Source organism: Nansenia antarctica, assembly GCF_963989245.1.
Source record: "Nansenia antarctica genome assembly, chromosome: 16".
NCBI lineage: Eukaryota > Metazoa > Chordata > Actinopteri > Argentiniformes > Microstomatidae > Nansenia > Nansenia antarctica.
The window spans coordinates 23,614,277-23,638,388 of NC_137686.1; the positions used below are offsets into that span (position 1 = coordinate 23,614,277).

The 24,112-nt window shown below is 45.6% G+C and overlaps 1 protein-coding gene across 1 annotated transcript; it reads right to left on the reverse strand.

Annotated features, from left to right (window-relative positions):
- Positions 1-2,585: 2,585 nt before the first annotated feature.
- On the reverse strand, positions 2,586-3,406 carry LOC308172161 (DEP domain-containing protein 7-like; the record flags this gene model as incomplete). Its single annotated transcript, XM_080547072.1, has 2 exons — positions 2,586-2,938; positions 2,980-3,406. The coding sequence occupies 2 exons, from the start codon at positions 3,404-3,406 to the stop codon at positions 2,586-2,588; spliced, it is 780 nt and encodes a 259-aa protein (XP_080403198.1).
- Between the last annotated feature and the right edge of the window lie 20,706 nt (positions 3,407-24,112).

Genomic DNA, 24,112 nt, shown 5'->3' on the forward strand with positions numbered 1-24,112 from the left:
CATAGGACCCAGGGAACATAGGACCAAGGGAATATAGGACCAGGGGAACATAGGACACAGGGAATATAGGACACAGGGAACATAGGACACAGGGAACATAGGACACAGGGAACATAGGACCCGGGGAACATAGGACCCAGGGAATATAGGACCCGGGGAATATAGGGATGACCCCGGTTATATTTCTCTCCTCTTGGGAGTTTTCATCCATGTTGTGTATTCAAAAGCACATAACATATTGACCATCATCAGACATTGTCATCTCTGAAGAATGACTAGGTCTGCTTATTAAATCATTCTGTAAATTATTCCAAGGTGACATTACTGCATATGTGCCACATGTTATGCAGTTTTTTTTTCTTCTCTTCAACCGTTTCCATTTTTCATTGTCATTTTAAACTGTCACCTCTTTCTCTCCCTCCCCCATGTCTCGCTGTGTCCTTGATTTGGATGCCTACCTACATATCGCTTCTCTCTGAGAAAACCATAATTACCATGCGAGGGGCTGTTTGGCTGAGGAGAATTTTAAAACAAAAAAGAAAAGGCTAATGATGTTGGCTTGAGCGCAGAGCTAATTAGAATTCTATAAATACGGTGGCGGTAGGAGGTGTTGATGGATGTAGTGTCAGAAGTCCGGTGTGCGGGGAGGACCGGGGCGAGGCTGCACGGGACCGCCGGCCGGTCGATACGGCCACTCCAAACCCATGACACTGCATATGCATTTAATGAACCAACAGTTTTATCTGTTAATTACATGCCAGGCCACATGTTTGTATTCCTCACGCAGCCTTGTTGCTGCAGCCAGACCTTCCAGCCTGTCCAGATAATGGCTATTTCACACAACAAATCTGCAAGCGTCGGGCCACATTCATTTCTTCTATTTTCTTTCTCACTTTATCTCTCCCTCTCTCTTGCTCGCCCTTTTCATTTATTGCAGGTAATTCTCCATACGACGCACTCCTGTGGCTCTATCTGTATTTTTGTAGTGCAATTTTTCTTTTGTCTTTTGTCCACCTATTTCAAAATTGGCATTATCATTAAACCCGTAACCATTGTGATACAGAGAATGGCTGCAGTTTCCCTCTGTGGCTGTGCGAATGTCGTCCGTCTGGGCAAATTACATTTGTGGGGGTGGGGGTTGGGTGGTGAAAAGAGTCGAGAAAGTTGGTACGCCTCACATTAAGAAATAAAGTCGTTCCCACCATTGTTCTCAAGTCGCATCTCTGACACTGTTTGCTGCTTAACAGAAGCTTAATTCCACTTTTTAGCATCAAACCATTACCAGATGTTCCCTAATTACCAGCAGAGCAGAACGACACTGCAGTAAATTATTTGGAGGAGTACGTTTTCAATATTATTTGACACAAGACACTTAAAAACGTAATATATGAATCACTACTAGGCTTACCAATAATTTTGGGTGTTTTATTAATTATTATCAGAGACGTACAGTGTAACACATACCATTAGCCTTTGCTCCAGTACACTGCTGCTACTCACATCTAACCCTAACCGTTGCATGTCAAGCTTCTTATCAACAGTGAAGTTGGTGCAGCTGCCACGTACAGCTTTAGCCTGCCTGTCTGATCACTTTTTAGCATTCTCAGCCTGTCTCTTACTACCGCCCCTTAACACTCTACACCAGCTTAAGTTTCCGACATGGAGGGAAAATGTGGAGAGAATCCAATTAAACACCTCAGGAACCTTTGCCACTCTAACCCATAAAGTACAAGTACGGCACCAGCAAAACATCTCCACAGAACCAATGCTCTTAAATAATGTCACACCTGTCTGGAAGTCATCTTTTCAATGGAAGAAAAAAAATCTAAGATTAAAAAATGCCAACGGTTTTATTCGGACAAATCACAGGGTCATAATAAGACACTTCTAGAATGTTCTTCTCAATCCTGTATTATGCCCTACCACTACTGCACACGCACGCACGCACGCACGCACGCACACACACACACACACACACACACACACACACACACACACACACACACACACACACACACACACACACACACACACACACACACGCACACACGCACACACTAATAACTCTTTGCGGCTACTAAAGTTAGGGGAAGTAAGAATGGGAGCAGATAGAATGGGAGAGAGAGGGGCAGAGTGTAAGGTTTGGGGAAGCGAGCTTATTGTGGAGCGACCCTTTGGCGCCCTCTGGTGTTTATGTTTGCATTTTTGTCTGTCCTAATTACTGATTTGTACCTGGTGTGTTTTGTTTGGCTGTGGCTATTTATATCCCTCTGTTTCCCCTCTGGTTGTCGGTTGTTCACTATATGTTGCGTTCGTTATGTGTATACGGGTCTTCGTAGCCTTATCGTTCCTCGCCTGTTTAGGAAATAAGTATCGTTGACTTTTGTAAGTACATTTCTCTGCCTTGTTCCATTGACGGCGTTTTTTGTGGGAGACTAAAGCCACCTCCCCTTTTGTTTTGTTGTTTTGTTCCTATTATTATTTAAACGTTTGTCGGAGACTTGATTTCTCCTCTTTTGTTTATTTAAATTTCACAAGCAAAGGGACAGGAAAATCTATACATACATTTAAGACATATACACCGGTTATTTACCATCTAGTACTCTGACAGCAGCCACAGAGCCACCAAAATACTGAATGAATACTTCAGGGTGACCTTGGTAAAATTGTTCCAGTAGGCGTTTCTTCTCTTTGGTCGAGCGCTTTGGGTCTTCGTTGATATTCTTCAGCAATATCCGCAGCGCATTGTTTGTGGTAGATTTAGTGTCGTCCACATAAGCGTTGGTCGAGACCTGCTCACAGAAGGTTGATCCGGTGACATCTGGTTGCTTCCCGTGCGCCACACCGGCAAGTTTATCACTGACCAGCTTGTGTAGGGACCCAGGTATCTTAAAGATGTCCTCCCGATTGTCCAGCATGAAGAGCACCAGAAGGTCCACATGAAGAGCACCAGAAGGTCCAGGCCCGCGTCAAACCTACCATTCTCTAGCAGGCCGGTCACCCCTGCGTAGACGTCGGACATGTGGCTGGGGAGCAGAGGCGGGTGGTCCGCCTGGCCGTAGTGCTTCGCCAGGATGTCATACAGCAGCAGCTTCCACTGCACATACCTGGTCTGCGCCGGGCCGACACCCTCCACCACATCGGGACACCGGGGCAGTTCGTGGCTCACCGCCACCACCTGCTGGTCAGGGAGGAACTCCAGGCAGTCCAGCGCTGCATAGAGCCAATCATCCTCCTGGGAGTCCTTGAAGGCATTGAGGACCTGGCGGTCCAGATAGTTGCTGGTGTAGATGAGGTCTGGGTTCTTCTGGGCCAGGCGAGGGGGAGAGGGGCTCCGTAACACACTGTCCAGCAGAGGGAGCTCTACCAGCTGCAGCAGCCTCAGCACTGTCTCCTGCTGCCACATCTCATCAACGAAGCGTCCAGGAAGCTAGCGCCCCGTTTCGTGGGTCCGTTCAAGGTGGTGCGGCGGGTGAACCCGGTGGCGTATAGACTACTACTCCCACCTTCCATGCGGGTTCACCCGACCTTTCATGTGTCCCTCCTGAAACCCTTCGTCACTTGCCCCATGTCCCCACCCCCCCCCCCTGTTCCCCCGCCACGCATCATTGATGGACAGACTGTCTATACGGTACGGAGGATCATGGATTGCCGTCGGAGGGGTAGGGGCTTACAGTTTTTGGTGGATTGGGAGGGGTATGGGCCGGAGGAACGGTCCTGGGTGCCTCAGAGGGACATATTGGACCCGAAACTAATCACAGACTTCCGCCAACTACATCCTGAGGCACCCAGGTGAACGGCAGGTGCCGTTCGTCGGGGGGGGGGGTACTGTAAGGTTTGGGGAAGCGATCTTATTGTGGAGCGACCCTTTGGCGCCCTCTGGGGTTTATGTTTGCATTTTTGTCTGTCCTAATTACTGATTTGTACCTGGTGTGTTTTGTTTGGCTGTGGCTATTTATATCCCTCTGTTTCCCCTCTGGTTGTCGGTTGTTCACTATATGTTGCGTTCGTTATGTGTGTACGGGTCTTCGTAGCCTTATCGTTCCTCGCCTGTTTAGGAAATAAGTATCGTTGACTGTTGTAAGTACATTGCTCTGCCTTGTTCCATTGACGGCGTTTTTTGTGGGAGACTAAAGCCACCTCCCCTTTTGTTTTGTTGTTTTGTTCCTATTATTATTTAAACGTTTGTCGGAGACTTGATTTCTCCTCTTTTGTTTATTCGCTTACTGTGCGGTTATTATTTGTTCCCGTTTACTCAAAATAAAGAGTACCTTTATTATTGAATTATACTCCTGCTTCCGCCTACTCTGTTCTACTCTGCACCTGGGTCCAAACACATGATCCCATCGTAACGCAGAGACCTGGACCAGAGAACAACTGTGTCTGAGCCTCGGCTCTACGTGTCAGGGGGGGGGGGGCGGGTCTGGGGCCTGTGATAAGCTACTATTTCTGCTGCAAGCCTTTCAACACATCTCTGCTTTGTCTCCTTTCCTCTTATCACCAGAGGAACCTCTTGACAGCCTAGAGATGTCCCACATGGACGATATGAAAACTTAATTTCTGTTTTACATCAGCGCACTTGCACATCACACCAGAATTTTAATCAGGTTGTTTTAATCGGCTATTCTTTATGTGTTTTTTTGGGGGGGGGGGGGGCGGTTTGCTCTCGAAGGGTTAATTCTTTGTTGAATTTTTCATGCATTGTCAGCTTAATGTTACGTTTTATTCACCCCCACATATTCATATATCATTGACCAATCATTGAATCTGTCTGATGCCGGGATACATATTTCATACATTTCTTGGGTAGGATATCAGCGGGAAAGTACTCTTTGGTCATGTGGGATTCTCAGAAACCATTCTTGGAACAACCGTATCTTTCCCATACCCCCACGCACATACTTAACTCCAAAGGGGACAGGCTAGCACCATCACTTAGAGCTCTCCAGAAACATTAGCGTGACCTCAAGGTCATTGGGGTGGCCTTTTGAACTAGCTCTCAAGCTCTCTCAAGCACCCTCTTCCCAGAAATATCTGGTTTATTTTTTCCATTGTGACAGCTGTAACTTCTCATCCCTGCTCTCTGTCTTACTAGACATGTGTAAAACTCGCTTAATCCTCGTTTAATCCTCCCCAAAAAATAAACAACTCACAATTTAACTGCGTTCGTGACATGGCATTTTACCCACCCAAGAGAATTTTGAGAATTTTGTGACATTTTCTGTTTTGTGTCCTTCTGTTCAAAGTAAGGTCGGTCAAAGTGGCATGATTACATGACATGATTACATACAAAGTATATGCTATTCCGATGACATGTAAAAGATCATCTCAATGTCATATTCTCATTCTAGGTAAACATGTGAATTATGTCACACTTTTGGGATCATTAACTTGGTTTGAGAGCTGTCACAACTCACACTTTCATTTAGGACAAAAGATACGCTTTTCTTTGCCCGTCATCGTCTATTAACCGGCTCCTTTGTTCATATTCAGTTGACACCGAGCTGTCATGGCATCAACGCATTACGCTCAATGCAGGGCAGTGGAGTTGATAATGGACACCGCAGGTGATCTGCATAAATAAAAAGAAAAAAAAAAGAGAAAAAAAAGCTTCAGGCATTCGGGGGAAGAGCCAAACCAAGTGGACAGCACTTCATTACCTGTGAATGCGGCCCAAATTAAAATCTAATTTAGGGGAGGCACCTAGATGTTTCATTTCTTCAATTTGCACAACTATTCCATTCCATTAGACATGTAATTTCTGCTCGTCAGACACAGACTGAAATTGGCCTCCTCGAGGTGAGCTTTTTTTTCACTTAAAGTAATTAGTCCTGGAGAACTAGGATGAGCAAGTGTGTACGTGTGTGTGCATATGTGTGACTGAGAGAGAGAGAGAGAGAGAGAGAGAGAGAGAGGGAGAGAGATTGAAAGCCCATACACAGGGGGCTGAAGGGGATGGAGAGATAGAGAGAGAAAATAGGAAAAAAAGAGGAGAAACAGAATAGAAGTAGACTTGTCATCACCTCTGTTCTCGAGCTGCAGTATTAAACCATCCTGCTCAGCATCTTATACACAAAGCTCACTTCCCTGCTATTGCAGAATGACAGTGAACAATGGTTGTCCTTTGTCTGCTCCATTTCTGCAGTCCATACAATAGCCTACATGTTCTACCTCTCTCCTGCCTCCCATCTCTTCAGTCTGTGACAACAGTGGTTGTCGAGCCAACCAGTGACAATGCTTAAGTGCAGGGCTGCAGGTATTCCCGTTGAGACGGCTAGGTAAACGGTGGCGGAGTGCCGCAAAGTCTGAGCAGTAAAAACACAGTGGCACAGCGGCATGCTACATGTTTATCCGAGCCACGCTCCCGCTGTGTCCTGGCTCCCTGTGCTCAATGCTCCTCTTATTCACCCGCTGCTGACTGACTCACACTGCCGATGTGCACGTCTCTCAGCCACTCTCTGGTCATTACCAGGAGAAGGGTGGGGAGGTCAGGGTGTCTGCGTGTGTGTGTGTGTGTATGCTGTATACGTGTGTCTGTGTGTCTGCGTATGGACTGTATAATATATGTGTGTGTGTGTGTGTATGTACTGTATAATATATATGTATGTGTGTGTGTGTGTGTGTGTGTGCGTGCGTGCATACAATTTGTATGTGTGTGTGCCGGTGGTGGGGGGTTAGCCGGCAGGTTGTTTTTCGGTTCCATATTGGCACCCCTGTGTGTGGCATGATTGGGCTCTGCTCTGGGTGAGGTCTTTGATCAGGTCCCCCGACTCGTAATAATGAAAAAAAGCCTGCAAATCGACTACAAAACCCCTGCAAACATGTTTGATTAGATTGGAAGAGAGACAGAGAGAGAGAGAGTTGGTAATTCCACCCACTATACACCTTTAGAACAGGCTACACGTCCTGTATGTCTTATACTAGCATTGTTTCCCTCCTTGTCTCCCTCCGTAAAGTGGCTTCTTGTCAAACTGCGTCATACAAACTCATCATACAGCTGTTGTTTACAACCGCTACAGAAGTGGAAAACAAACGTCAGATCAGATATATAAACGGGTTATTATAAACAGGCCACATTTTGGGAATATACATGGTTACTTTATCCTGAAAACGTATTCAAACTTAATAAAATAACATGTTAACACTTGTCGAGGCAAAATTGAGCCATGATACTGGTCTAAAAGAAATGGAAGATTAAAAATCCTCGCTGCCGGCTGGTGTGAAATGCATTCTGGGATGCTGAGATGCATACTGCAGTGTGAACAGTCGGCTGGTATTGGCATACTTATTATGCATTTAGTAGGCAGTATGCAGGATACTCATTGAGTATGTAGTATGTAGTATGCTAGTATGCCATTTTGAACACAGCCTCTGAGTGCCCATGATCTGCAGCTGTTGTGATTACCACACAGCTCCCACCATTTTGATTTCAGAGCCATGCTGGTGGTTTCATTTGTTTAGTGTTACTCTGTTTCTGTGCTTTTTGCTGTATTGTCTGTTGTTCTTTGTTGGCTGCTGTGGGGTGTAAGCCCAATACACATTTCCCAGTGATGGGACAATAAAGTGACTTTTGACTTTGACTTGACTTTTGTTGTTACTTTCTTCATGTGATTTAGTGATTCTAAGTTACTTTGTTTCAGTGGTTTAGTTGCTACTTTGTTTCTGTAATTTAGTTGTTACTTAGACTTTTGTGATTTAGGTAGTCACCTTTATACTTTGAGAATTGTTCATGGTGACCCTTTAATTTGATTAGAAACACATCCTTGGTGGATATGTCCTTTGTTGACGTTTTGATCCTTTTGATTCTGTATGAGGCATTAATGTTTCTAATTCTAATTCTATTCTCTTTATTGCTGAAAAAACGTTATATTGTCATGGCAAATAAAAAACCTTTTTTTAATACCTTTTACGACTGAGTCATTTGTTACTTCTTTTGTCCCTAGTGTCACGATCCAACTGTTCCTAGTTGTCATGGTAAGCTCAGGGGGTGTTGATTGGCTACCCAGGGTACATGGGGGAGTGGCTTGCCTGTTGGCGGGACTCTCGAAAGGTGACAGGTGCTCATTAGCTACCTGGGGAGTCGAGAGTCGAGAGAGTTGAGAGTGGAGTTATCCGAGAAGAGAAATACTGATTGAGACGCCTTACCTAGAAGAGACCCCCTTGGACAATTATTATCAAGACTATTACAGTGTGGACCCCCGAGGTCGTGTTGTGTCGTGTCCGGTTTTGTTTGTTATGTTATATGTCAATACTGAACGGGAAGGAACACCCGACTGAACGAACGTGCGGGCTGTTCAGTATCCCCGCGGACCACGCCACGATACATCGGAGCCAGGTAAGCCATTGCCCCTTTACATCTACCTGAGTGCTGTCAGCTAACCCTGAGCTAATCTACCTGTGTCCGGCCTCGGCCCTGTGTGGGAACGAGCCCATTGACTATCAATGAATGTACGCACATTGCTGTTGGGTCGTGACACTAGCAAACAGAACATAACAATGCTGCATCGACTACCCTACACATACAATACAAAAGCTCTATGACATACAATAAAGATGGACCACAAATGTTTATGTCTAGAATGTTGTGCTTCTGTCCATTCATCCGGCAAATCGATCAGGGATGGACAATGGATGTTGCGACGCAATACAACAATGTGAACCCTTCTGAAAGTGGATCCTTTCCATTACAACTCAAGTACGGGTACAAGCATATCCACAAAGTTTACAGGCGGTGGTGATCTGGTCGATAATCCCTCCTTGTGGTTACTACATCATTGCGCTGGCACAAATGAACTAATCAATCCCATTGATTTTGAGATTAGAGTGAAATCTCTACAGTTTACAGTGGGTGAACACCATAGCTATTGGACTCTGGAGCTTCTTCTGTCCAAGAGTGGTTGTCTTGTCTCTCTTCGCTCGGAGGTGTACTGTCTAAACGGCCTCGGGAGTGTGTCAGTGATCTGTCAGCAGGGCTGGACTGGGAAAAAAATTAGGCCCTGCCATGTGGCTCAGACCGTCAGTGTCTGGAACAGACAACCACAGAACAAACTGGGAGTGTGTGTGGGTCTAGGCTGATCATCGCCTCCCATGTTAATGAGAGCGGAGGGTGAGATTGAGCACTAGGTGATGCGCACAGACAACACGCACTGCTGGGCTGGGCCAGGCCTGCCAGACTGATTTTTACAACACCCATCAACGGGAGACTAGAGGACTGTACAGGACACTAAAGTACTGGAGTACTGGGCTCTGGGTGAGACAAAAGAGTGATCATGGACCCACTGTTACTAGCTCATATAGGGCTGGTTTCACAGACAAGGCTTAAGCCTAGTTCTGGACTAAATCACACTTTCAATGTAAAATCTCCATTGAAGATGCTTTTTAGTCCAGGATTAGGCTTAAGCCTTGTCTGTGAAACTGGCCCATAGTGTATGCCAAGGCATAGGCCTATGTATGTCAAAATAAAATATATGTTTGAGATACAATATATTTCAGGTAGAACGACAGACCTTTTTAGGTTAGACTAAGAGTTGCAGGTTCCAGTCATCAGTGCCATGATGGTACTGTGCGCGTGCGTGTGTCAACCAATAATTGTAATATTCATCAACACACCCGTACACCAACACTTCATGATGTCCTTCCTGTTCAGGGAACTCTTCATCTGTAACACGTGTCCGAGAATAATATAGATAACATAAATAAAATAGTTTTGTTTCGTTTTGGAAGGCGAGTGGAATTCAATGTTTCGTATTTGATCAATGTTTTATTAGGACAGGTGATCATTGAGAGGAGAGACAGATGAGATGGAGATGCAGTGGTTAGAGGTAGCCTAGGGCTTCCTTCCCTCACCTATAGGGGGCAGTGCTAACCACTGGACCCAATTCAGACACAAAAATCATACTTTGTAGATATTATACATTTCCTCCTCCTCCTCCTATTCCATCTCAATCTAAAAGAGTATTTACATCTCTCCGCAGAAGAACCTCACACGACGATGACGCCTGAACCTGGGCTAAGGAACCTGACCCAGATCTGGCAACTCTTGTCTCACTGCAGAGAGCAATAACTGTTGAGCTCAGCCTCTCTCTTGCTGGAGGGATACAGAGCAGACCCAGATAACTCACTCTCTATCCCTTCTCTCTCTCCCTCACTTTCTCTCTCTTTTAAAAAGTGCAAAGCCACACAAAAAGCTCCGGAGGGGAACGGAACAAGAGAGGAAAAGTTTAGTGGAGGAGTGGATCCCTTGGAGGAAAAAACGCATAAACACAATGCAGCCTCGGATATTGCTCCAGTAGCTCAGGCCAAATGTTTTTATTCGCTATATAATTACGGCTATTACGATAATGTTAGCAAAACACCGTTGGGACATTAACTACGGGGAAATTCACAGTTCCATCAATAACCTCTGTCATTTGCATCCCTTATGTATTCATGGGGTGTTTAAAAAAATAAATAATAATATGGTTATCTTTTATCCTTGAAGCATTGTGTGTTTAGTCTAGCGGGGGATCTGGTGATTTGTTCTACGAGTCGTCAACAAGTCTGAAAACAGCAACAGGACAACATGCCTCCTACTGTTAGGCCTCCTAGTGAAATGAGCGGACCCAGGTGCGGCGCGTAAAGACAGAGACAGACGACGAGCAGACCCTGTGCAATACAACAGTTTTCACCGAAGGGCCTCTGCAATAATGAACAGAAACAAAACACGAACTGTACTCCAAAAATAAAAGGGGCGGCTGTGGCGCAGGAGGTAGAGCCGCCGTCTAATGATCGCAAGGTCGGCAGATCGGCGGTTCGAGCCCCGGCTGGCCACATGTCGAAGTGTCCTTGGGCAAGACACTGAACCCCAAATTGCCCCCAGTGAGCAGGCCGGCGCCTTGCATGGTAGCTTGCCGCCATTGCTGTGTGAATGGGTGAATGAGAGGCCGTTGTAAAGCGCTTTGGATAAAGGCGCTATATAAGTGCAGTCCATTTACCAAGGGGAGAGAAAGCCAGTTTCCAAAACAGAGCGAAGACGGGTAGGCCTACTAACCACAGTGAACTAACCACCAAAGAAACAATAGAGAGACAAAGTACTTCTCTCTAACCCAAACAGGCCTGCGAACAGGGATAAGGCTTACTGTACGTATGCACAGAGTGTCCAACACATGGTACACACAGAGTGTCCAACACATGGTACACACAGAGGGAAAAGGCCAAGGGAGTGGGGGGGAGCAGAGGGGAGAAGTAGCCACATTGCATAGACAGGTGCAGGTAATTAGTTCATGATGTGACGGTGAGTGAGTGAGGCACCACAGTAAAAGGCCGGAAGAGGACACCTGGGGTTCGCTTTGGGAAATGCGACCCCACTCCATCATATAGTAAATCTGCATGCTATACATACAGCGCCCTGCTGGGTAATGGGACAGTGAATCATTTTTTCTTCTTTTTTTTACTCTACTCTCCAAAAGTTTGGGTTTGAAATCAAACCATTAGTCTGAGGTTAAAGTAGCTCAGCTTGTATTTGATGGTATTTGTGTACATATTGGTTTCACCATTCAGAAATGACAACATGTTTTACACATAGTCCCCCCTGTTTCAGGGTACCCAAAAGTGATGGGACAGATTGAATGACAATTGATGATGTAATCGCTGACGGCAGCTACTGAATATATTCTGAAGTGTACAGAAACATTGTGTCTGCTCAAGTACAAGCAAATGCCTCCAAATACAATGGACGGCGATTCGTCATACAGTATGACAATCACCCAAAACATACTGCCATAGCAACTAGGGAGTTTTTCAGGGCCAGAAAGCGTAACGTTCTTGCTTGGCCAAGTCAATCTTCAGATTTAATCCGGTTTAACATACATTCAATGCATACGGTTTTAGGCAAAAATACATCAAACAAGAAGAAGATGGCTGCAGTACAGGCCTTCACCAGAGAACACACCCAGGGTCTGGTGGGGTCAATGAGTTGCAGTTGTTAGGCCCTCGACATTGAGTTGAAGCACTGACAGGCCTCGGTTTTCGACGGTGGGGATGACTGCCCGTCCGCCGGTCCTAAGCCTGCCAGCTCGACGTTGTGTCGGTCGCTTTAAAACATCAATGAAGGCGTGGGGCCTGGCGGACAGTGCGGCATGCGAGTGCGGTGACCCAGAGCAGACCGCCGACCACATAATCACCATCTGCCCCTTATATAGACCACCCTCAGAAGCCAGCCTCTTCGACCTAGAACCAGAGATGCGGGCATGGCTACGCGACACCGAGTTGGACCTCTGACGTTACACGAAAGAAGAAGAATGAGTTGCAGTTATTGCATGCAAAGGATTGTTGACCAGGGGGGTATTCCTAGAAGGGTGATTAAATCAAATCCTGGCTAGTTTTTCTAATTTTCGTTCATTTCAGCTCGAGTTCCGTTCCATGAAGGTGGCTCAAATAAGTCGACCAGGTTGACGGTCTGGTTTAAGTAATAAGTGTCAAAAATGTCTCACAAGCGGAAACTAAATCCTGAACGACAGTTCCGTCAAGTGCGTTTAGGAAATATTAGTTCCCACTTTTTACGAGATAGATAGATAGTTTGATTGTGTGATAGATAATTTGATATTATGAAAGTGTGATAGATAGATAGATTATATAATACAGATATTAAAATATGAACATAAAACAATAAGTAGAGGCTAGTATGACCTACGCATTTAATCGGTCAGCAATTTCTTGCCAAACCATTTCCCTTGCCTTGTTAATTGCACTATTTTACATCTTATTTTTCGTCTTCATAAAGATCAATAAGTAGGACCACTGTGCTATCACTTTCCATTCTAGTATCTTCTTTTCGACAATCAGCTCTTCTGGGCTCCTTCTGCCTGTGAGCAAGCGCCCATATTGAGAATTTCCAATTCGGGTTTGTGTGAACATTGATGACACAAGCCTGATTCTCATTCGAGGAATCACTTGAGGCTTGAATCCCAATCAGGAGTTGCCTGAACGAGGCTTTCCTTTTAATCGCGAATATACTAATCCATTGTATGTGGAATACCCCCCAAATACTTAACATGAGTGTTTAATTTGGACATTTTCTAACCTAGGTTTCTTTGTCTTTCATTGATATCCCTTTGATCCCCATGTTGACAGACACCAATAGTAGACACCAAAGGCAACCCAAAGCCTAGAATCAGTCAATACTAGACATTGACATCTATCTTATGCCTGCAGATGGGCTGGAGGGATACAAGCACCATAAGATTCCACCTAATGTATCATAGTGCAAGGAGGAGCCATATTGCTGTAGATCAGGGGTCACCAACTATATTTGTCCAAGTGCCAGAATTTTTCAAAGCATACACTGTGGGGGCCGGACTTTGTGTGTGTGTGTGTGTACCCTAGTTATGGAGTGGAACCCTAGTTGTGGAGTGGAACCCTAGTTATAGAGTGGAACCCTAGTTATGGAGTGGAACCCTAGTTATGGAGTGGAACCCTAGTTATGGAGTGGAACCCTAGTTATGGAGTGGAACCCTAGTTATAGAGTGGAACCCTAGTTATGGAGTGGAACCCTAGTTATGGAGTGGAACCCTAGTTGTGGAGTGGAACCCTAGGTATGGAGTGGAACTCTAGGTATGGAGTGGAACCCTAGGTATGGAGTGGAACCCTAGTTATAGAGTGGAACCCTAGTTATGGAGTGGTACCCTAGTTCTGGAGTGGAACCCTAGTTCTGGAGTGGAACCCTTGTTATAGAGTGGAACCCTAGGTATGGAGTGGAACCCTAGTTATGGAGTGGAACCCTAGTTATGGAGTGGAACCCTAGGTATGGAGTGGAACCCTAGTTATGGAGTGGAACCCTAGTTCTGGAGTGGAACCCTAGTTATGGAGTGGAACCCTAGTTATGGAGTGGAACCCTAGTTCTGGAGTGGAACCCTAGTTCTGGAGTGGAACCCTAGTTCTGGAGTGGAACCCTAGTTATGGAGTGGAACCCTAATTATGGAGTGGAACCCTAGGTATGGAGTGGAACCCTAGTTATGGAGTGGAACCCTTGTTATAGAGTGGAACCCTAGGTATGGAGTGGAACCCTAGTTATGGAGTGGAACCCTAGTTATAGAGTGGAACCCTAGTTATGGAGTGGAACCCTAGTTATGGAGTGGAACCCTAGTTATGGAGTGGAACCCTAGTTCTGGAGTGGAACCCTAGGTATGGAGTGGAACCCTAGTTATGGAGTGGAACCCTAATTATGGAGTGGAACCCTAGTTATGGAGTGGAACCCTAGTTATGGAGTGGAACCCTAATTATGGAGTGGAACCCTAGTTATGGAGTGGAACCCTAGTTATAGAGTGGAACCCTAGTTATGGAGTGGAACCCTAGTTATGGAGTGGAACCCTAGTTCTGGAGTGGAACCCTAGTTCTGGAGTGGAACCCTAGGTATGGAGTGGAACCCTAGTTATGGAGTGGAACCCTAGGTATGGAGTGGAACCCTAGTTATAGAGTGGAACCCTAGTTATGGAGTGGTACCCTAGTTCTGGAGTGGAACCCTAGGTATGGAGTGGAACCCTAGTTATAGAGTGGAACCCTAGTTATGGAGTGGTACCCTAGTTCTGGAGTGGAACCCTTGTTCTGGAGTGGAACCCTTGTTATAGAGTGGAACCCTAGTTATGGAGTGGAACCCTAGTTATGGAGTGGAACCCTAGTTATGGAGTGGAACCCTAGTTCTGGAGTGGAACCCTAGTTCTGGAGTGGAACCCTAGTTCTGGAGTGGAACCCTAGTTCTGGAGTGGAACCCTAGTTCTGGAGTGGAACCCTAGGTATGGAGTGGAACCCTAGTTATGGAGTGGAACCCTAGTTATGGAGTGGAACCCTAGTTATGGAGTGGAACCCTAGGTATGGAGTGGAACCCTAGTTATGGAGTGGAACCCTAATTATGGAGTGGAACCCTAGTTCTGGAGTGGAACCCTAGTTATGGAGTGGAACCCTAGTTATGGAGTGGAACCCTAGGTATGGAGTGGAACCCTAGTTCTGGAGTGGAACCCTAGTTATGGAGTGGAACCCTAGGTATGGAGTGGAACCCTAGTTATGGAGTGGAACCCTTGTTATAGAGTGGAACCCTAGGTATGGAGTGGAACCCTAGTTATGGAGTGGAACCCTAGTTATGGAGTGGAACCCTAGTTATGGAGTGGAACCCTAGGTATGGAGTGGAACCCTAATTATGGAGTGGAACCCTAGTTATGGAGTGGAACCCTAGTTCTGGAGTGGAACCCTTGTTATAGAGTGGAACCCTAGGTATGGAGTGGAACCCTAGTTATGGAGTGGAACCCTAGGTATGGAGTGGAACCCTAGTTATGGAGTGGAACCCTAATTATGGAGTGGAACCCTAGTTATGGAGTGGAACCCTAGGTATAGAGTGGAACCCTAGGTATAGAGTGGAACCCTAGTTATGGAGTGGAACCCTAGTTCTGGAGTGGAACCCTAGTTATGGAGTGGAACCCTAGGTATGGAGTGGAACCCTTGTTATAGAGTGGAACCCTAGGTATGGAGTGGAACCCTAGTTATGGAGTGGAACCCTAGTTATGGAGTGGAACCCTAGTTATGGAGTGGAACCCTAGGTATGGAGTGGAACCCTAGTTATGGAGTGGAACCCTAATTATGGAGTGGAACCCTAGTTCTGGAGTGGAACCCTAGTTATGGAGTGGAACCCTAGTTATGGAGTGGAACCCTAGGTATGGAGTGGAACCCTAGTTCTGGAGTGGAACCCTAGTTATGGAGTGGAACCCTAGGTATGGAGTGGAACCCTAGTTATGGAGTGGAACCCTTGTTATAGAGTGGAACCCTAGGTATGGAGTGGAACCCTAGTTATGGAGTGGAACCCTAGTTATGGAGTGGAACCCTAGTTATGGAGTGGAACCCTAGGTATGGAGTGGAACCCTAATTATGGAGTGGAACCCTAGTTATGGAGTGGAACCCTAGTTCTGGAGTGGAACCCTTGTTATAGAGTGGAACCCTAGGTATGGAGTGGAACCCTAGGTATGGAGTGGAACCCTAGTTATGGAGTGGAACCCTAATTATGGAGTGGAACCCTAGTTATGGAGTGGAACCCTAGGTATAGAGTGGAACCCTAGGTATAGAGTGGAACCCTAGTTATGGAGTGGAACCCTAGTTCTGGAGTGGAACCCTAGTTATGGAGTGGAACCCTAGGTATGGAGTGGAACCCTTGTTATAGAGTGGAACCCTAGGTATGGAGTGGAACCCTAGTTATGGAGTGGAACCCTAGTTATGGAGTGGAACCCTAGTTATGGAGTGGAACCCTAGGTATGGAGTGGAACCCTAGTTATGGAGTGGAACCCTAATTATGGAGTGGTACCCTAGTTCTGGAGTGGAACCCTTGTTATAGAGTGGAACCCTAGGTATGGAGTGGAACCCTAGTTATGGAGTGGAACCCTAGGTATGGAGTGGAACCCTAGTTATGGAGTGGAACCCTAATTATGGAGTGGAACCCTAGTTATGGAGTGGAACCCTAGGTATAGAGTGGAACCCTAGGTATAGAGTGGAACCCTAGTTATGGAGTGGAACCCTAGTTCTGGAGTGGAACCCTAGTTATGGAGTGGAACCCTAGGTATGGAGTGGAACCCTTGTTATAGAGTGGAACCCTAGGTATGGAGTGGAACCCTAGTTATGGAGTGGAACCCTAGGTATGGAGTGGAACCCTAGTTATGGAGTGGAACCCTAGTTATAGAGTGGAACCCTAGTTATGGAGTGGAACCCTAGTTATGGAGTGGAACCCTAGTTATGGAGTGGAACCCTAGTTATGGAGTGGAACCCTAGTTATGGAGTGGAACCCTAGTTATGGAGTGGAACCCGAGGCACCTGTGTGTGTGTGTGTGTGTACCCTAGTTATGGAGTGGAACCCTAGTTGTGGAGTGGAACCCTAGTTATAGAGTGGAACCCTAGTTATGGAGTGGAACCCTAGTTATGGAGTGGAACCCTAGTTATAGAGTGGAACCCTAGTTATGGAGTGGTACCCTAGTTATAGAGTGGAACCCTAGTTATGGAGTGGAACCCTAGTTATGGAGTGGAACCCTAGTTACGGAGTGGAACCCTAGTTATGGAGTGGTACCCTAGTTCTGGAGTGGAACCCTAGTTCTGGAGTGGAACCCTAGTTCTGGAGTGGAACCATAGTTATGGAGTGGAACCCTAGTTATGGAGTGGAACCCTAGTTATAGAGTGGAACCCTAGTTATGGAGTGGAACCCTAGTTATGGAGTGGAACCCTAGTTATGGAGTGGAACCCTAGTTATGGAGTGGAACCCTAGTTCTGGAGTGGAACCCTAGTTCTGGAGTGGAACCCTAGTTATGGAGTGGAACCCTAGTTATGGAGTGGAACCCTAGTTATGGAGTGGAGGGTTCCACTCCATACCTAGTTATGGAGTGGAACCCTAGTTATGGAGTGGAACCCTAGGTATGGAGTGGAACCCTAGTTATGGAGTGGAACCCTAGTTATGGAATGGACCCCTAGTTATGGAGTGGAACTCTAGTTATGGAATGGAACCCTATATATGGAGTGGAACCCTAAGTATGGAGTGGAACCCTAGTTATGGAGTGGAACCCTAGTTATGGAGTGGTACCCTAGTTCTGGAGTGGAACCCTAGTTCTGGAGTGGAACCCTAGGTATGGAGTGGAACCCTAGTTATGGAGTGGAACCCTAGTTATGGAGTGGAACCCTAGGTATGGAGTGGAACCCTAGTTATGGAGTGGAACCCTTGTTATAGAGTGGAACCCTAGTTATGGAGTGGAACCCTAGTTATGGAGTGGAACCCTAGTTATGGAATGGAACCCTATATATGGAGTGGAACCCTAAGTATGGAGTGGAACCCTAGTTATGGAGTGGAACCCTAGTTATGGAGTGGAACCCTAGTTATGGAGTGGTACCCTAGTTCTGGAGTGGAACCCTAGTTCTGGAGTGGAACCCTAGTTATGGAGTGGAACCCTAGTTATGGAGTGGAACCCTAGGTATGGAGTGGAACCCTAGTTATGGAGTGGAACCCTTGTTATAGAGTGGAACCCTAGGTATGGAGTGGAACCCTAGTTATGGAGTGGTACCCTAGTTCTGGAGTGGAACCCTAGTTCTGGAGTGGAACCCTTGTTATAGAGTGGAACCCTAGGTATGGAGTGGAACCCTAGTTATGGAGTGGAACCCTAGTTATGGAGTGGAACCCTAGGTATGGAGTGGAACCCTAGTTATGGAGTGGAACCCTAATTATGGAGTGGAACCCTAGTTATGGAGTGGAACCCTAGTTATAGAGTGGAACCCTAGTTATGGAGTGGAACCCTAGTTATGGAGTGGAACCCTAGTTCTGGAGTGGAACCCTAGTTATGGAGTGGAACCCTAGGTATGGAGTGGAACCCTTGTTATAGAGTGGAACCCTAGGTATGGAGTGGAACCCTAGTTATGGAGTGGAACCCTAGTTATGGAGTGGAACCCTAGGTATGGAGTGGAACCCTAGTTATGGAGTGGAACCCTAGTTATGGAGTGGAACCCTAGTTATAGAGTGGAACCCTAGTTATGGAGTGGAACCCTAGTTATGGAGTGGAACCCTAGTTATGGAGTGGAACCCTAGTTATGGAGTGGAACCCTAGTTATGGAGTGGAACCCGAGGCACCTGTGTGTGTGTGTGTGTGTGTGTGTGTTTGTGTGTGTGTGTGTGTACCCTAGTTATGGAGTGGAACCCTAGTTGTGGAGTGGAACCCTAGTTATAGAGTGGAACCCTAGTTATGGAGTGGAACCCTAGTTATGGAGTGGAACCCTAGTTATGGAGTGGAACCCTAGTTATAGAGTGGAACCCTAGTTATGGAGTGGTACCCTAGTTATAGAGTGGAACCCTAGTTATGGAGTGGAACCCTAGTTACGGAGTGGAACCCTAGTTATAGAGTGGAACCCTAGTTATGGAGTGGTACCCTAGTTCTGGAGTGGAACCCTAGTTCTGGAGTGGAACCCTAGTTCTGGAGTGGAACCATAGTTCTGGAGTGGAACCCTAGTTATGGAGTGGAACCCTAGTTATAGAGTGGAACCCTAGTTCTGGAGTGGAACCCTAGTTCTGGAGTGGAACCCTAGTTATGGAGTGGAACCCTAGTTATGGAGTGGAACCCTAGTTATAGAGTGGAACCCTAGTTATAGAGTGGAACCCTAGTTCTGGAGTGGAACCCTAGTTCTGGAGTGGAACCCTAGTTATAGAGTGGAACCCTAGTTATGGAGTGGAACCCTAGTTATAGAGTGGAACCCTAGTTATAGAGTGGAACCCTAGTTATAGAGTGGAACCCTAGTTCTGGAGTGGAACCCTAGTTCTGGAGTGGAACCCTAGTTATGGAGTGGAACCCTAGTTATGGAGTGGAACCCTAGGTATGGAGTGGAACCCTAGTTATGGATATATATATATACGTATATATATATATATAATTATTTTATTTAGGCATACTATTGTATATAGTACTATTAGCATATTACTGTTTAATATTTTCATTTTCTTACTAAATTAATGTTATTAATGATTATTAGCCTATTATCAGTGTGAACAGACTCCTGACACCTATTATCCAACCAGCCACCAGGGGGCAATCAAGATATTTTGGCGTGCTGTGTGCCAAACTAAGTGGGGATCTGAAAGAGGTTATGGACAAAACAATGAAAATAATTAACTTCATCAGAGGAACTTCCAGTACGCAGCATCGCCTGTTCCGCAAGTTTGTGCTGGAATCTGAAGCCATTCACGAGGACCTCCAGCCTGATTTTAAGAAGTTGGCGTCAGAGGGGAGATGTTAGTTCTCTCATTAACAAAATGTGAGCATTGCAGACATAGGATTTTATTGTTGCTATGTTAAATGGCATGGTTTATTCATTGTTAAAGTGTAATTTAATGACCTGGTTATTACCGTTTTATTTGATATAGGCTACAGATGCCAGGCGATACCAGGATGCCGCGGTGAACGTTTGACTGACCGACTTGAAAACAACATTTCTGGCAATGAAGGCCTATCATTTGCCATGCTATTTTTTTTATTTAAGTGATGTTAATCTTTTTCATTTTCTGACTGAGAAGTTAGTTATTTAAGTCACTGTTAATGTTACGAAATGTTAAACAAGAGCAACAAAGAGTGAAAAATAAAATAAAACGAAATGTTAAATAGGCCTATGAGTACTATGTGAAAAAATTAAATACAACGAAATGTTAAATGAGAGCTATGAATTTGTCCTCATTCTTGCATGAGAATAGCGCTACGTCTGCCGCATTCCATTTAATAAAAGAGGGGAATTAGTTTCAGCTTCGCTACTGCTATTTAGTGCCCAACCAGAAGCAAGGCTGCAGCTTTGTGAATGAGGTAGGTCTGACTCCTCCTGCATTGTAAGAACTATATGAATCTATGATATATGTTCTAAACGGTATTTCCCTCATTTTCGAAAAAAAAAAAAAAAACGTTCAAAAAACCCGTAAAAACATGAATATTCGGCGGGCCCGATGGAAAGCTTTGGCGGGCCGCATCTGGCCCGCGGGCCGCCTGTTGGTGACCCATGCGTAGATCTACTGTACACAATGGACCTATCGCTAAGCCACGCCCCAAAATAGAAATTGTCCAATCATATCACAGCAAAAGTCACTACAGGCAGAAAACTCGGACAAACAACTCGCTAATATCTGTTGGTGAAAAGCTTCTAGACTAAATATTCTTGTCATCTTTAAAAAAACATCTTCTATTACTTGCTGTGGTAAATCAGAAATTTGAACTCCCGCCATTGTAAGTAATTGAATGTCATTCAGTCACGGTCGGTCAGTCAGTCACTGTCAGTGAAGAATTTGAGCGAGTGTTGTTTGATTGTCAAAAGATCTATTGTCTTCAGCAAAGCTCTAGGCCTAGGGGTCGCATCTGGACAAGGCCAAAGTGTACTCCCAAAGTGTACTGTACACAGAGCAAAGGGAATATCAGGGTGTCTCAGCTCCATTGACCTTTTCCCTGGATCCTAACACACACACGGTCCTGTCTTTTGTTTTCGAACCGAGGCGTCATTTGATACCAGACAATTTCAAACAGATCTTAGCCACATAAACATAAGTCAGGTCGGATCCCGATTGGACGTTCACTGTTGCCCCAACGCAATCAGACCCAAACCCCCCCGTGTGTCCTTGAGGCCTATTACAACAAACAGACAGAATAACAGACTCTATCCTATAAGGACCCCTATGGCGTGAATGTGCACATTCAAAATGAGAAATGTTTTGGCGTACGACTAGCCTCATTTATCAGCATTAAGTCAAATAGTGGATAGAGAGAGAGGCTGGAGAGACTGCAGGGGTGTGGGGTGTGGGGAGGGGGGTGTGGGGTGTAGTGCGGGCTTCTTTTACGCATCAGCGGGACAAACAGTGGAGTCTTAAAAGAGACATCAGTAGATAATGCCTTCATCCGCCTTCATCATCTTAACCAAGGGAGTAACGCCACCTCTGGAGCCGCTGAGGGGATCTATCACGTCTCAGAGGTAGTATAGAGAGGAGAACGACGAGATTAAATAACTCTATATGAATGGCCCATGCCTGGTCTCTTCCGAGTATCATGTTCCATACATGCTGACTTTAAAAGAGCCTGGTATTATTTCATATGTTAAGCAGGGGAGGGTGGTGGCGGTAGACATCAAAGGACTGGGTTCATTTGAATGCGCGCAATGGAACGACGGAACGGTATCAAAGACACGCGTTTGATACCGTTCCTCGTTCCATTCCGCGCATTGCAATGAGCCCAGTCCTTAGACTTCTACCTCCGCCCGCCTCCCCTGGTGGTATCTGTTTTATGTTTGTTCGCGTGCGTGCATGGGTCTGAGATAATTGATTTTATCCCAACATTGGTTTAATAAGGACTGATTGAACACATCTGGGCAAAGACATTTCCCAAACTATGGTGAGGCACAGGTCTGCGGCCATGTTGTTATGCTCATACTCCGACCTATTTGCTAGACGTTTTCAGTATGCACGATTGGAAAGTCTTGCAGTATGCAAAATATAACTGAATTGAGTGCATTATGTACAAAATGCCAGGATATCCTACTAGATTCGCCTTTCCGACCGTGTATTATGAATTCACTGCACACTATTCAGGAAGTCCTTTACCACAATCCACAATTCAATGGAGCAGGTATGGAGGCAGGCCGTAGTGAAATTGAACCAATTATTATGAACAAGATGGTGAAGCTACTGATGACGCTGTTTCTCAGTATGAATGAGGTGTAGTATGTTAAAATGTGTTTCACGTGTGTGTCATTGATTTTCAACAACTTTGACATTTATTCACATTTTTCGGAATACAAGTCAGAACATTTGGTTGGTTGCTGACTCTGCTATCACATACTATATATAATGCATAACTACAATGCACACACCTACACACACATCATCCCGCCATGGCAATGAAGTGACTGTCGTCGATAGTGGCTGAGACAGATTTGCCAGTGGGCGGGAGGGCGTGGGCGTGCTGATATAGAAGGGTGGGAGCCCAGGATTTAGTACCCACTCAAGCCCACAGCAGTGAGACATGATGGCACTGCCAGTACGGCAAAAATATCCCTAGTCAAAAAAGAAGGAACAGCATTGGACGCATGCCACTTCGCCTTCAAAACAGACAGCCATCTTTCTTCGTTCGGCATTGGCACGGTCTTCATGACTTAACACAGGAAAAGAGAAAAAAAAGACCAGGCGTTAATTGAATCGGAGGGAGGGGTGTTGGTATATTGTTTTTTTTTCCTCTCTCATACGGCTCCGTTTCACAGCGAGGTCAGCTGCGGTCAGCCCCTTTCCTCCGGCTCTCAGAGTGGTCTACAGCATAGCGTGGGTCTCACGCTGGAGGGGGCTTCTGACCCCATCATGTCCACGTTTACTGCCCTGCCCAGGTATACGCTAACCCCCTAACCCCCGCCGCCCAGGCAGCCTCCTGGAGGAGCCGCATCCAATCAATCACCGCCGGCCAGAGCCGCGGAAGCATGTTCAGGGTTGACAGGTGCGTAAGAGAGGTCAGAGGTACATTTTGCACAGTGGGTTCAAAGGTTAGAGATACACCACTGGGTGGTCGGTCCGCCTCTGATTGGCCAGCGTATGTTTTAATATCGCTGCTGTTGCTCTGGCCCCCTGCGGTAATAACTGGAAGGATTGTACAAAACATTGTTTACTATATATCTATCATCATCATTAGGATTCCAACGATACGTGTTCCAATTAAGAAAACAATGTTCTTCTGAGTACGACACTGAATAACAAAGAGGTTAGAATAGAGGAGAGAGATTAAGATATCCGGGGAATACAAATGTTGTTGATGGAAGTTATCATTGGGTGTGTAATTGAAATGCAATATGCACTTTCTGTTGTTAGTCATAACTTTATGCTTTGTTTTGACTTACCAGTGTTGAGATTTCAGAGTTTCCGAATTTCAACGATGAAAAACTGTTAAATCATTATGATGAAAGTATGCCTGCATGATTATGCCTTTATGTTGACAAATGATAAACACTATAGATGAAAAAAAATAAAATCCATTTGGATCATTAAATTCTTGCTTTTAGACAAAGGCTTTTGAACCTGCGGCCCTTAGACTCGGGTCTGCTTGCTACAACCCCGCCCCCCCCCCCCCCCCCCCGACATTTCGATGATGGCAATTACCAGGTCTGTTTGTTCAAAGGGCCTCACTCCCCCAGTCAGCAAACAGAGCAATACAGTACATCCACAAACACTGCCTACTTGTTTGTTTTTGGAGCTACACACACACACACACACACACAGACACACAGACACACTAACTTGCTGTCGTTAAATCACAGCTCTAATGAAGCGCTGTTGAACAAGCCTTAGTCTGCAGCCGTGCTTCACAGTGACTTGTTCTTCGTGTCTGATATTTGCTCACCAGATCATTATGTACTGCACCACTCTGCGAAACTTTTTCTCTGCATCTTCTTCTCCAATCAATATCAGTTTAGGCTTGGTGATGAATAAACAAATCAGCCTCTGCATAATAGCGACGTATCATCTGTGCACTCGTGTCTCGAGCGGAATGAAAATCCATTCCGAAACCGCCAATAAAGACACAGTGGTGTTTCACAATATCAATTTCAAATCACGCATGGGGGGGAT